Below are 12,720 nucleotides of genomic sequence, written 5' to 3'. Positions count from 1 at the left end.
CTAACCACGGAAAAAGCTTAAAAGTTTCAGTGTGTGGTTCCTCGTTTGTTTATCAGGCCTTTTCGTCACTAGCAACTTTGGAAACAAGTCCATGATGGATCTCAAAGCTATTTTGCTCTCTCTTTTCGTCGTCACCTTGTCTTTGGTTGGCATCACGCATGTAAGTCTCTTAAATTGATTTTTTATACATGTAATTATTGACAAGGAGGTAGCTCAGTAAAGAAATAAGCGGTTCTATTAATTTCACTATATAAAAAACTATTGATTGGCCGAATTTTTCGTTTTTCCCAGATTATCAGAAAATACCGGTGAATCTTCGTGTTCTCTAGTAACTAAACAGGGTTTCTAACAATTTGAATACAATTCTCCGCCCAATATCCCTTTATGTAATCGTGTGCTGTAAAAGTAATCAGTAATTTCACTGACTCTGGGTAAATATTTTGGAAGAACAGTAAAATATACTGGAGATTTTTGGTGACAGGTACCTGGGAAATTAGTAATGTTGGAGCACATACCATTTATTCCCAACATTAAAACATTATTTCATTGAGGATTGGAATGGGTGAATTTTACCACTCTTAGGACCGAATTGAGAAAAAAAAAACCCTAATTTTGCCAAGTTTCTACGTTCAAAATTTACGAGGATGTTGTCATCAAGAATACTTCTTGCCTGATGTCATCCATCGCTATTAAAGTTGGGCGCAGCGAGTTAGCGATTGCGAGGTCGACCTTATCATTTTTAGCTGATCTTAAAGGTTCCAATATTAAAACACAATTTTAGCTAAACTGACCGCCCGAAAACCATTCTAAGGGACAAAACAATTGTGAGATTTTTTTTTTCAACGTGATCTCTTCTGGAACAAAGTTGCTGTTCTAAAACTTAACGCACTGCTTTATGTTATGTATTTTGAAATATTCCTTTTTAATATTCTCAGGCTGTTACCCACGCTGAAATGGACCAACTTGCAGTAGCTTGCAATGGACAAAAAGGTAAGATTATTTGAATAATGCCTAACATTTTTATTATTGTCCCACTACGAAACCCAATGAAGGAGGGTTAATTTACTGTCTGAAGGTGGATCTTAATAGTACCATCCAACAGTTTCATATATCAAGCATTATTAACTTCACCGCGTACGGACAAAAACAATTTAAATAGAGTCGTACGAAAGAAGTATGAAAGAAAAGAGGCAGAGTAAAATAGACAAAAAACAAAACAAAAAAACAATGAAAACAAACTCCCGAAGTTCATTGGTTTTTAAATGAACCAAATCACCAAATGCATCTTTATTTATCATTAGAAAGTTTTAACCATAAATTATCTATTAAATAATTTGTTTCTTTATTGATTTTTTCAGCCGACATAGATGTGATGAAGCAGTGGAGGGTTCCTAGCTCAGATTCAGGGAAGGTAATAAATCAGTCTATCAAACCGTATATTATCCCAAACAGCAGTGATCGTGATAAATAGCGATTTTATCGGTTGGTTATCGGGATTTTATCGATGGTAATACATCGAGATATTATCGCATTGAAAATTGCGATATATGACAATAAAATTGCTGCACATCGCAATTTTTGGTTCGATAAAATCGCGATCAATTTTCGTCGATAAAATAGAGATTAAATCGCCATTTATCGCGATAAATTGCCGGGCGATAAAATCGCGATTTTATCCCGATTACATCGAGGATACTCGCTCAGATTTTGATGATCCTAGCGATTTTATCGCCGATATAATCCCAACATTTCCATTGAAATATGCTTCTTGGGATAGGAACACAGTGATGAAATCCAAGAAATATTCTGAAAACGCACCCTCGTTACAGTGGCGGTTAGGTTGAGGTAGACAAACAGTACAGGAGTTTATTCAGATGAATGGATGACTTACAGGGATATGACATTTGATAAGCCCCCTAAAGTAGGGGATCATAAAATTAACCGTCGATAACACGTTACTTTTTTGAGAGAATTAATGCGATCTCGGCAAGAAACACACGATAGTCTTCTCACTGCGTATCTCTCACCCTCTCGAGTTCGCCTTCAATAACTGTGATGGCAATGTGAGCGGCTTAGGGTACGAATAGTTGCGTGCAGTAATTTTGTCTGCTTCAATCTGTCTCGGAAAAGAACACCCGTTACTTTATTTACTGCTGTCTCTCATTAGAATACAATCCTTTGCTGTTAGCTTGACTTGGTAAGGAGGAATGTGACTTAACAGTCGGCTACTAATTTTGACGTACAATCTACAATGAACTGATCAGTCGGCTACTAATTTTGACGTACAAATCTACAATGAACTGATGGAACAGCTGTCGAAATCGCAGAAGCATATTAAAATCATCACACATGCTGTTATATACACATTAAAAATTAAGGCAGCTATGCCTAAGCCGAAAACGGCCAACTATGCATAATTTGGCCTGATAATTATCTCCCACAATTAATTCTGATTTGTCTCTTTTTTCAGTGTTTGATGAAGTGCTTGACGGATTATTACAAAATGGTAAGTGTATATACTACACACTAGAATATTTTTTTCGTACGCGAATTATGCCTCTCCGGAACATATACACTCATTTGTACCGATGAACTTTTTGCGCTTAAAGTCTGCAAATGAAAGTTGGATCGCGACCATTTGGCTGACGGGAGCTTCGTCAGTTGGTATTTTTAGTTGGTTATTTTTTGTTAGAATACTGATGCCCATTTTTTCATTCACATCTAAAGAAAGAACATGCCTGATGTCAACACGGAAAAAAAAAGCATTGCTGATTCAGTAATTCAATTGCTAAAAACAGTGAGTGCAATGTTTCAACGCAGATTTTACAACAAAAAAATGCTACTTTAACCACCCCCGTGGTTAAATTAGTTTACAATGTGGTTAAAGTAGCATTTTATTGTTGTAAAATCTGCGTTGAAACATTGCACTCACTGTTTTTAGCAATTGAATTGCTGAATCAGCAATTCTTTTTTTTTCCGTGAATACTTCAGATTGAAAGATTTCTTCCTTTAGGGAACGCACGATAGACAGAGGATCTGACCGCAAAACAGGAGTATGCCGCGTAATCGTATTTGACTGTTATAAAATGGAAGCTTCATGGAATCCAACTAAAGATGTTTTGAAGGCAGCTATTACGGGCTCGTTTATATCGTCCCCTTACTTCAATGAGAGTCGATGAAACACTATTTACCAATGCATATCGTTGGAGGTGATAATGATAGTCACGTTTCATTCCCTGCAAAAACGACCGTGTTGATAAAAATCGGTTCATAAATACGTACCGCTGATAATCAAATTTTTGGATTTCCACCCTCTCCCCCGTATCACGTGGAGAGGGCAACCCCCCCCCCCCCACACACGCACACAAAAAAATACTCTGATCGATCAACAAATTAGTGTTCATGCCATGAATCTTTGAAAGTACTACTCCAAAAATTCGTCGAATGTCGTTATAGGTGAAACTTGGACCAGAGATCTCCTCATTAAAATCATTTGAGGGGCTCGGAGGATAAGGCGCATAAGTGCAGTTTTTGCTATTTCGAGAAATACATGTTTGAAGTTTCGAAATTATACATGGATCCTTGTGGCGGAAAGAAAGTTCAAACCGACTTTTTGATGCTTAAAAATTATTGAAATCTGGGAGCGAATTTTTCACAGAATACGTTTTAAGACTAGTTTTGCTTAAAATCATTAATATTTCAATTTTTTCAAAAACTATACTTATGCGCTATGTCCTCCAAGCCAGTGGCGCGGCGTGGCGTGAATTGCGATACATCGATTGTTATGCCATTTAAACCCATGGTAAAGAATCGATTATTAAGGTGTTCGCTGCGAACACCCTATTTATCGATCCTTTTCCATAGGTTTAAATGGCATAACAATCGATATATCGTAATTTACGCCACGCCACTGCTCCAAGCCCCTCATAGGTGCAAAGCTATCAGATGATCAGTCCCCAAATTCTGTTTCTCTCCGCTTCCCTTAGTTCATGCTTATCGTTTTAATTTCTCCTACAACTTTTCAGACTATTTTAACGCTTGTTCGGAATTTTTCAGTTTGACAGTGAGGGTAAATACAGTCTTAAGAATACCGAGGATTCTCTGTACAAGGCTTGGTCAGAAAAGCCCAAAGAGCACATGCCCATAATTGCTCAACACTGCGATAATATGAGTGAGTATTTGCGTTACACGTCATCGGTTTGAGTTCAATTTTAACTTGAGTTCATGACATAAATTCATAATATAAACTAATTTTAAGTTCGAAAAAAAGTTTCAATTGCAATCCATCCTACATTTTAAGCTCTAAGGGCGGAACATGAATTTCGTTTGAAAGTAAATTATGAAAGCTGCTCGACCAGTATAGTCTCAAGGACAAAAATGAACATGGAATTTTGAAAAAGAATATCCCTGAATCTTATAAATCTTGATGGACTATTTTTTTTATATATATAATATTGATACGAAAACTCACGGTGGGAGGAAAAGTAAGAAATAAGAAAGAGAGAGAAAATCTCGAGGATGTGAATTTTACGTAAAATGTACTTTTTTATCGGTTAGCCAGGATTGCACAAAAGGTCTAGGAAAATATATGAGGATTGCGCGGAAAAGGCACAAAAATTGCGTAAATAAAAACCTTAACAACTGCTACAGGAATTCGCGAATTTAAAATGAAGTTAATTTAAGGTAGAAGTTTGGCATAACAGGAAACAGTAAGAAAATAAACGCACTCTTCTGTTAAGGCTAGTTTGGGTTAGTTTGTTGACAAGTCATCGATGTCTTACTTTTTGATGATAAATGAAGTGAAAAGATTGAATAATGGTCGTGGGAATAAAAAACTTTCCTGACTTTTCTCGGAAAAAATATTTAATCGGGAGGAACGAGGCAACGTTGGAATGCTCATATGGCGTCGAAACACAACATGGACTTTTGGAGCTCTATTATTCGATGCCGTGATTATTCTAACGCGAGTTGGAATAATCGCGCCAAACACAGTGCGTGAGTGCGACCGACGTTAAACGTAAAACAGCGCCTGCAAGACTGTACGAATACTTCACGCATTGCGCCAAACAGTGCGGTCGGCGTCCAGCCCATAGTGGCGCCTACAAGTCTGCATGAATACTTCTCGCATTACGCCAAACGCAGTGCAGTCATACTAGCGCCTACAAGTACAAGACTATAGGAATGCTGTGGGACTGCGTGTCATCATTCTTGACTTTCTGCTCCAGTTTTACCATAACTAAAGTGAAAATATGTATCCTCATTGTAACAATTCAGAAACTCAGATGATATTTTTTTTTCTTCTTTTGTTACATTAAAATAAAATAGGACGAACAAAAATATCTTGTCGAAATTCTCAATACTTTCATTCGAGATCATTCAGGAAAATTCGCGGAAACTTTTCAGAAAAACTGTGTGTGGCTTTTTAAAAACGTCTATTAAAAATAAAACATAAAAGTGGTGCATAACATCGCAATCGGAGATAAACATACGCTTTCTCTCGGGTGCACCCGTCAAATTTTGAATCAATTAATCTCTTAAAAAACTTAAACATTGCTGTTCTAAGATTTTTTACATGTAATTTTTTAGGTGGTTGGCTGCCGGGTAACGGCCACAGGCCCCTAGTTCACTTTTTAAATATCTATGAAAGTTCTCTGGGCCACTCGTGCTCCGAGAACTATCCATCGAAGAAAGACATGCCCGTAAGTGTTGAGGGAGTGAACAGTCTTTCGCAATGTAGTTATCTACCAAAAACTACCAAGATTGCCAGATTAACGCTTCCTCGATGAATATTGAATACTCACGCAAACATGTGAGTTTTCAGTACCAAAAATCAATCGCGCAATCCTATGCATCTCTAAAAAGGTAAAAAAGGAGCATTCGCGCAATCCTATCGCAGTCTTTTTTACTGGGTATTTTTCACTGAAACACAATTTAAAGTGACTCGCAAATACACCGAGGGTTTTTCCCTTTGAGTTATATTCGTCGTTTTTTAAACTCATGAATGCTTCAAACCTTTTAGCGATATTTACTTATTTATGTTCCGCTTTTTGTTTTACACTGCCACTAAAAATGTATTTTTTGCAAAATTGTGCGAAGTTAAAATAGATACCGAGACTATTTGCGTTTCTAAAGAAATTACGACTTTTTTCCTTACAGTGCGCAGCGCTCCGAAGGAAAATCTTGGCTCGTGTCAGATGTCGTACGATACGATGAAGTGTATTAACGAAAAAGCATGGGAGGTAAGATACTTGAACGTTTACATTTAATTTAAGTATGGAGTAATTAAGTGAGCTAAAACATTAAAGCAAGCATTGGAAAAACCCCTTCTCTTTGACAAAACCTAATTGTACCTAACATTACCCCTGATGATGATACCTAAAATTCGTCAAATTTTCAATAATAGGTCAGCTCGCACATTGTTTAGACGAGATCATCTTGTAAATTTCCGCAAACCTGGTAAAAATGGCAGTAGAATCTGTGTTCCAAAATACCATAGACCAAGCATCGTATAAGAGTAAAACTAACTGCAAGATTCCTTTCGAACACACGATGAATGAAATCATCCATCGCGTTGCAACTATCCTCTCCTACGGTAAAAGCTCTATAACCATGGATCCAATGCTGTAAGAAAGTTGGAAAAAAGCCGGCCAGGTTGGCCTAGTGGTCAGCGCGTCTGACTCTAGGTCAATAGGTCCCGGGTTCGAATCCCGGTGGAGGCGTCTAATTTTCACGGAATTGACGGGTAGATCTGCTGAAACAGATTATTCTCGGCCCTAATCCCTGAAAATTGGAAAAGCCTGGAGCATGGACATCCCATGATGTCTACGGACACTAAACATTGTCTGAAGTTGGCTGAGGGTGCTAAACACGAAGCCATTAAACCAGCAGGGGAAAAAAAAAAAAAAAAAAAAAAAAAAAAAAAAAAAAAAAAAAGTTGGAAAAATTTTCGGTGCGTACCAACATAGAGTGTGACGTCACATCAGTATTTTCAAAAACTTTGTGTTTGTTCACATTGGATATGCTGAATACGATTATTATGTTTCGATGCACTATATGCTTGCGAGAATGAGACCCAACTCTTGAAGACAAGAACCTACCTTGTAAATCTTCACAACGATTTTTTGAACCTGATTTTTGGCAAAATTGAAGTCTAATGGCCTCTTCTTGTTTTTCGATTACAGCTTGGCTGGTTCAATTAAGCGTGCGTGCCTATTCTCCAGACAGAAAATCGTTCACGCAACTCAGGTCCGATATTCCGGTCATCCGGTCGATTGGTTCAGCTCCAGTACTACCTTCAGCTATAGAGCATTATCCACGAGAGTTTCACGAGTACCTTTCTCGCAAATTAAAAGTGTGTTTTGAATTAAGTAGGCAGGAGAGCTGGTGTGAAAGTGCGCTATTTTTTAAAATACGGCTATCGATTATTGACAAATTTTGTACCAATGAAATTAAATAAATCCTATTTTCCCACCTTTTTTCTTAGTTTCTACTATCATGTTTACGACATTCTTTAAAAATTAAAAAATTAAATGTAAAGTTAAAAATCGTTCCAAAAAAATATGTGCTGCTTTGAGTACTCGACAGTTTCCGAACTTTTTCTGCTTTCATCTCATTTTAACTCAATCTTGATGAATACATGTCCAGCGGGCTGATTGTTGAAATTTATAGAATGCAGCTTTAGACAAAGAAGACATAAAGGATACGGAGGAATCCTATTGGTGGAAGCGAGTGGTTGCAATGGACAAAGGAGATAGGTAATAGACTAACTAACGGCAACTCACGAGAGACCCTTTAGTGAGTCCATTATTTTTTCCCTCAGTCCATGGAAACCACCCAAATTAACCAATAGGATCGCTCCATACTCCTTATGACCTCATTGTCCATCGCTATGTCTATATCAAGTTTAACAATCAGCCCGAAGAAAGTAGAGTACCTGTATAGCGAGAGTATGGACAGATCGCCTCATGGAGGTCGTAGGGCCCAAAAGTGCAGCCACCCTTCTAACCAACTTCTAACACACAAAATTTCACTGTCAGTCTGCAAATTCCAATTCTAACCAAGATGGCCAAAAATGTACAGAAATGGACGTTCTTCCGCAAAAATGAGTAAATTTATGCAAAAACTGAGGCAAATACGTGCTTTTTAAACGGTGGTTCGTAACAATTGTACTAGTAAATCGTTCTGGATAATTGAAATTCATAGGTTGGCTGCATTTCGGGGCCTAACTTTATTCGCAGAAGCATCGGTGAGGGCCTGATGGATTTTCGGAGTTTCACATCTGTCCATACTCTCGCTATATAGGTACTCTTGCAGAAAGCATCCTCGATCCACCGCGAATGATAGTGCTGCGTGTTTACGCAGTTTTAGACTGAAAAATTCACCCTTACATTTGCATTCACGGATTATCCAAAGAGGAAGGCTACATGGGAGTGATCCGAGAAGACGGAAACGGAAAAGCTTCTCTACGTTGGGATTCCGCGTGGCCTCGGCTTAAGCGACACTTGACTCGAGGTCACGCGGCCTCAATGGACTGTCAGTACGGCCATGGCTGAAGAGGAGGAGTTCAGAGTATGTCAAGTGGCATGGCCCAGTATAATCGACGGGCTATGTGAAAGTGCAATATCCGCGTCGCGTACTTCCCTTAGCTCCACTTAGAGTCCCTTTATACTGAGAGTCAAGACAATTTGAATCCATTTCTGATTGGTTCCCGTATTTTAGGCCTCCACAGTGTCACAAACGGGAATAAAGATTACATTTTCACCAATTGCAAAGATTATAATCTGGAATGGACCAGGGAATTACGGGTTCGGCAAGGAACAAACGGAATGAGAGGAGGAACGGAGAAAGGCATTTGAGAATGGGCCGATCAAAGATTACGAAAAACGTTCAATTTCTGTAATCTTTATTCCCGTTTGTGACATCCATGAGCCGAATTGTCTTGACTCTCAGTATAAAGGGACTCTAGCTCCACTGTTGTTACGGAGTCAACAGAATTGAGGTTATCAGAGGGAACAAGTAGAAGTCATGACAACTCACCTCAGGGCCGGATTAATGGGGTGGCTTGATGGGCCGCGGCTCATGGCGGCAAATTTTGCATTTTTTTTAAATGTGGGTATAAAAAAGATCGGATTCAGGAAAAAAAATTATCAATGAGAAAAGGGAATAAAATCTCTCTTTCCTGAGAGTATGGTAATTTCTAATTTTGTCGTTTTTCGGTGATACAAGAGACAGCATCTTTAATTAGTCGAGTCAAGAGAGGAATTGAACACGCAATTTGGCCTGAAGCTCAGCACAGAGAGTAATGATGACGAGGACTTGAATGAGGAGGACAAGCCCTCGGCGCAACGGTCGGCATGTAACACATATTAGCGCCTACAAGACTGCATGAATACCTCACCCATTGCGCCGAACACAGTGCGGTCAAGAGCGGTTGGCGTGGAACGCATAGCGCCTACAAGACTCCAGGAATACTTCACGCATTGCGCCAAACACAGTGCGATCAGCGCGGCGCAGTGGCTGAAGTTAAAATTATTAAACCATATTTATGCTTGTTCTTTCATAATTTTTTGGTTCATTTCTGATAAATGGAGGACCTTGTCCACGCAGAAATAGGTTTATGGAACTTAACTTTCGCGTCAAGTTCCGTGAAATTTTGCCGGTAGTGTTGACAGGGCTTTCGCAAAAAAATGTATCCAACACGAGTAGGTAAACGCGTCTTGTGCACCCCTCCTCCTCCGGCACATTCTTTTGATGGTTTTTATTGATGTTTCAAAACGAATGAGAAGGGGGCGGCAAAATACAGGCGGCCCATGGGCGGCAAGTAGGTAAATTCGGCCCTGACTCACCTAATGTATTCAGCTTTAAATCTGTGTCTAATACTTTCACTGGGTTCAGGGGTGCAGAAAACGCCGGATCAACAAGTCTAATTTTCAGAGGTCGGTGGAAAGAGAGCTAATATTTACACATATATGCCAGTGGCATGTCCAGTCTTTTTCCACAGGAATTACTGAGAATGAATGAGCCACTTCGCCTGGCGATCATCAATATGGTCGCCGATGAATTGTCTTTTAGAGCTTTGTCTTATTTAACTTCCATAGGAATTTCCGAAAATGAGTGAACCGGTTCGAACCAATTTCATTAATATAATTGCCAATGAATTGTTTTTTTTAAGATTTTCGTCTTATTTCAGGTTAGATAAACCCACAAGAGGTCCGCGGAACGAACCTTAGAGAGCGCTTAAGCGCTCTCAAGGGCTTTGGCCTCGTAACGGTCGGGGGGCGTACCCCTTCCCATAAATTCATCGAATTAAAGAAAAATTGGACTGAGTTAAGCAGAAAGGAGCCAACCCACATTTTGGAAAAAAATTGAGAAATAAGTGGTTTTGAACTCAGCCACAGCTCTACTATCTATCACCAAAAATTCAAAGTTTTTGTTGGAGCAAATTTTGCAGAAATTGAACTTGAAGTTTATCTTTTACATTGAGTCTTATGCAGGTGCCAAACTTTAAACCTCTTTTTCTCGGTTCGATCCAGATGTGGCTTGGTTCCTTCCTGTCTAACTCCGTCTAATTAGAAGTCGAAAATTTGGGCATTAATGTCCTTCCCTGGTACGGAAAAACAGAGGTAGGGGATGTTGGAAGATATATGGACATTTTCAACTAATTGTGGTAGGAGGTACCTACCCCAATAAATTTGGTCACTAACCCGAATGTTGCGGTCCTACCTCAACTTGAGTTACGGTCCTACCACAATCTATTGGAATTGTCCATATCATCCAACAAATTGGAGCACACTGAAAAAAAATTCTCGGCGTTTTTACCAAGGTCCGTTGGTACCTTTACCATCTCACTTTTTTTTACCAATTATTGGTAATTTTACTAAGACCGACTGGTGAGCTTACCTAAAAACCGGTATTTTTACTGTTTTTTTCAGGTAAGAACACCACTTTTATTGGTAATCAATTCCCGGTAACTTTGCCATTTTATCTCAGTAATTCTACCACAGTCGATAAAAAATATTGGCGTTTTTACCAAGGTCTAGTAAAATTACCGAGAAAGTTCAATAATTTTACCGAGATTCTCGGTAAAATTACCAATTCCAGAAATGGTAATTTTACCAAGAAAAAACTGGGATCTAATAGAACCCTGAATTCTTGGTAATTTTACCCTTTTCTTAGTAAATACACCAAGATTTTTTTATTCAGTGTAGTCCCACAATTTTATAGGATCCCGCAACACCTCTTCTCCGTGGGTGCGCGGCAGTTTTGCGAAAAATCTGTGAGTCCATTGCGAGATGGCGGGCTGTCGGTTTCGGTCCGGCGGGGATTTTGGCGGGAAACGTTTTCCAGCGCTGGCCACGCGAATTAGCCTAATCGTCGGATTGGCGCGGCGCGGCGGCCAGACAGGAAACGGCTTGACAAAGCCGAAAAACGGAAACTGGCCGCAGAGTCATTCCCGCGCTCGCTTTTCGCCGCCAGCTTTCAATCATTTGCGACCTCAGCTCGCGGCCACCGCGCTCAGCGTTTCACAGTAATTTTCTCCGAGCTGTTGTCAAATCGCCAAAGAATTACTTTTACTCTCTTCATGTTTCAAAGCATCCAAGCTAGAGTACCTGTATAGCGAGAGTATGGACAGATCGCTTCATGGAGGGCTTAAGGCCCAAAAATGCAGCCACCCTTCTAACCAACTTCTAACGCACAAAATTTCACTGCCAGTCTGGAGATTCCATTTCTAACCAAGATACCTAGCCAAGAATGTACAGAAATGAGTGTTCTTCCGCGAAATTGAGTAAATTTATGCAAAAACTGAGTCAAACACGTGCTTAATAAACGACGGTTCGTAACTATAGTATTAGTAAATCGCTCTGGATACTTGAAAGTCAAAGGTTGGCTGCATTTCTGGGCCCTAACTTTATTCGCAGAAGCATCGGTGAAGGCCTGATGGATTTTCGGAGTTTCACATCTGTCCATACTCTCGCTATACAGGTACTCTAATCAAGCGGGCGGAAAACTAAATTTCTGAGGGGAGCTCTGCCCCTTTTCAGAAAGTTAAACACATTTTGCGAAATAAAAAAATATTTTAAGCGCTCAAACGACAAAGAGCGCTTTTTGATTTCAACCTGCCTTTAGAATTCTAGTATACCTATCAATAGCAATGCGTTTGGATTGCATTTTGCAAAAAGGAACCACTAGCATTGCAGTGATGCTAAGATTGGGCAACTTCATCTTTTGCAATAAAATTGCGGAAATCGTGAAAAACTATGAAATTTAGATGGTAATTTTTGTCTTAAATTTACACTTTTTAGCGAGTAAAATAGAAACTATTAATGGATAATCGGGTTTTTCCTCCGAGACAAAAGAAGTTGCACAATCTTAGCTACATTGCAATGCTACTGGTTCCTTTTTGCAAGATGCAATCCGTTTGTACGGCGCGCATCAACTCAAAAATAAGGTGGCGGAGAGGGGCCCAACATATTTAGAATGATTTAGAATAGAGTAATCCGTGATACCTTTATTTAACGCTTCTGGTGTCAAAGCACGAAGGACAATATTCGTTTTATATGATTTTTTCTTCTTTTTTCTCTCTCTTTTTAGCGGTAGAGTAGTTTTCTCAAAATTGATACCTGAAATTTTGGTGAGCGAGTTCTTTCATCTCAACGGTGCTCTTTTCTATTTGAGAACTTAAAACGCGCCTACATAGAAAACAGCCGAGCGCTTTCCTAG

At 39.3% G+C, this 12,720-nt stretch overlaps 1 protein-coding gene across 1 annotated transcript; it reads left to right on the top strand.

Annotated features, from left to right (window-relative positions):
- LOC109029981 (uncharacterized) lies at positions 1-7,475 on the top strand. Its single transcript, XM_019040721.2, has 7 exons — positions 1-160; positions 936-990; positions 1,359-1,411; positions 2,471-2,506; positions 4,057-4,171; positions 6,157-6,239; positions 7,182-7,475. The coding sequence occupies exons 1-7, from the start codon at positions 92-94 to the stop codon at positions 7,197-7,199; spliced, it is 429 nt and encodes a 142-aa protein (XP_018896266.2). The 5' UTR covers positions 1-91; the 3' UTR covers positions 7,200-7,475.
- Positions 7,476-12,720: the final 5,245 nt, after the last annotated feature.

Source organism: Bemisia tabaci, chromosome 3 (assembly GCF_918797505.1).
Source record: "Bemisia tabaci chromosome 3, PGI_BMITA_v3".
Taxonomy (NCBI): domain Eukaryota; kingdom Metazoa; phylum Arthropoda; class Insecta; order Hemiptera; family Aleyrodidae; genus Bemisia; species Bemisia tabaci.
Note: the sequence above shows the minus strand (reverse complement) of the source record. Positions and strands in the feature narration are given on the sequence as shown.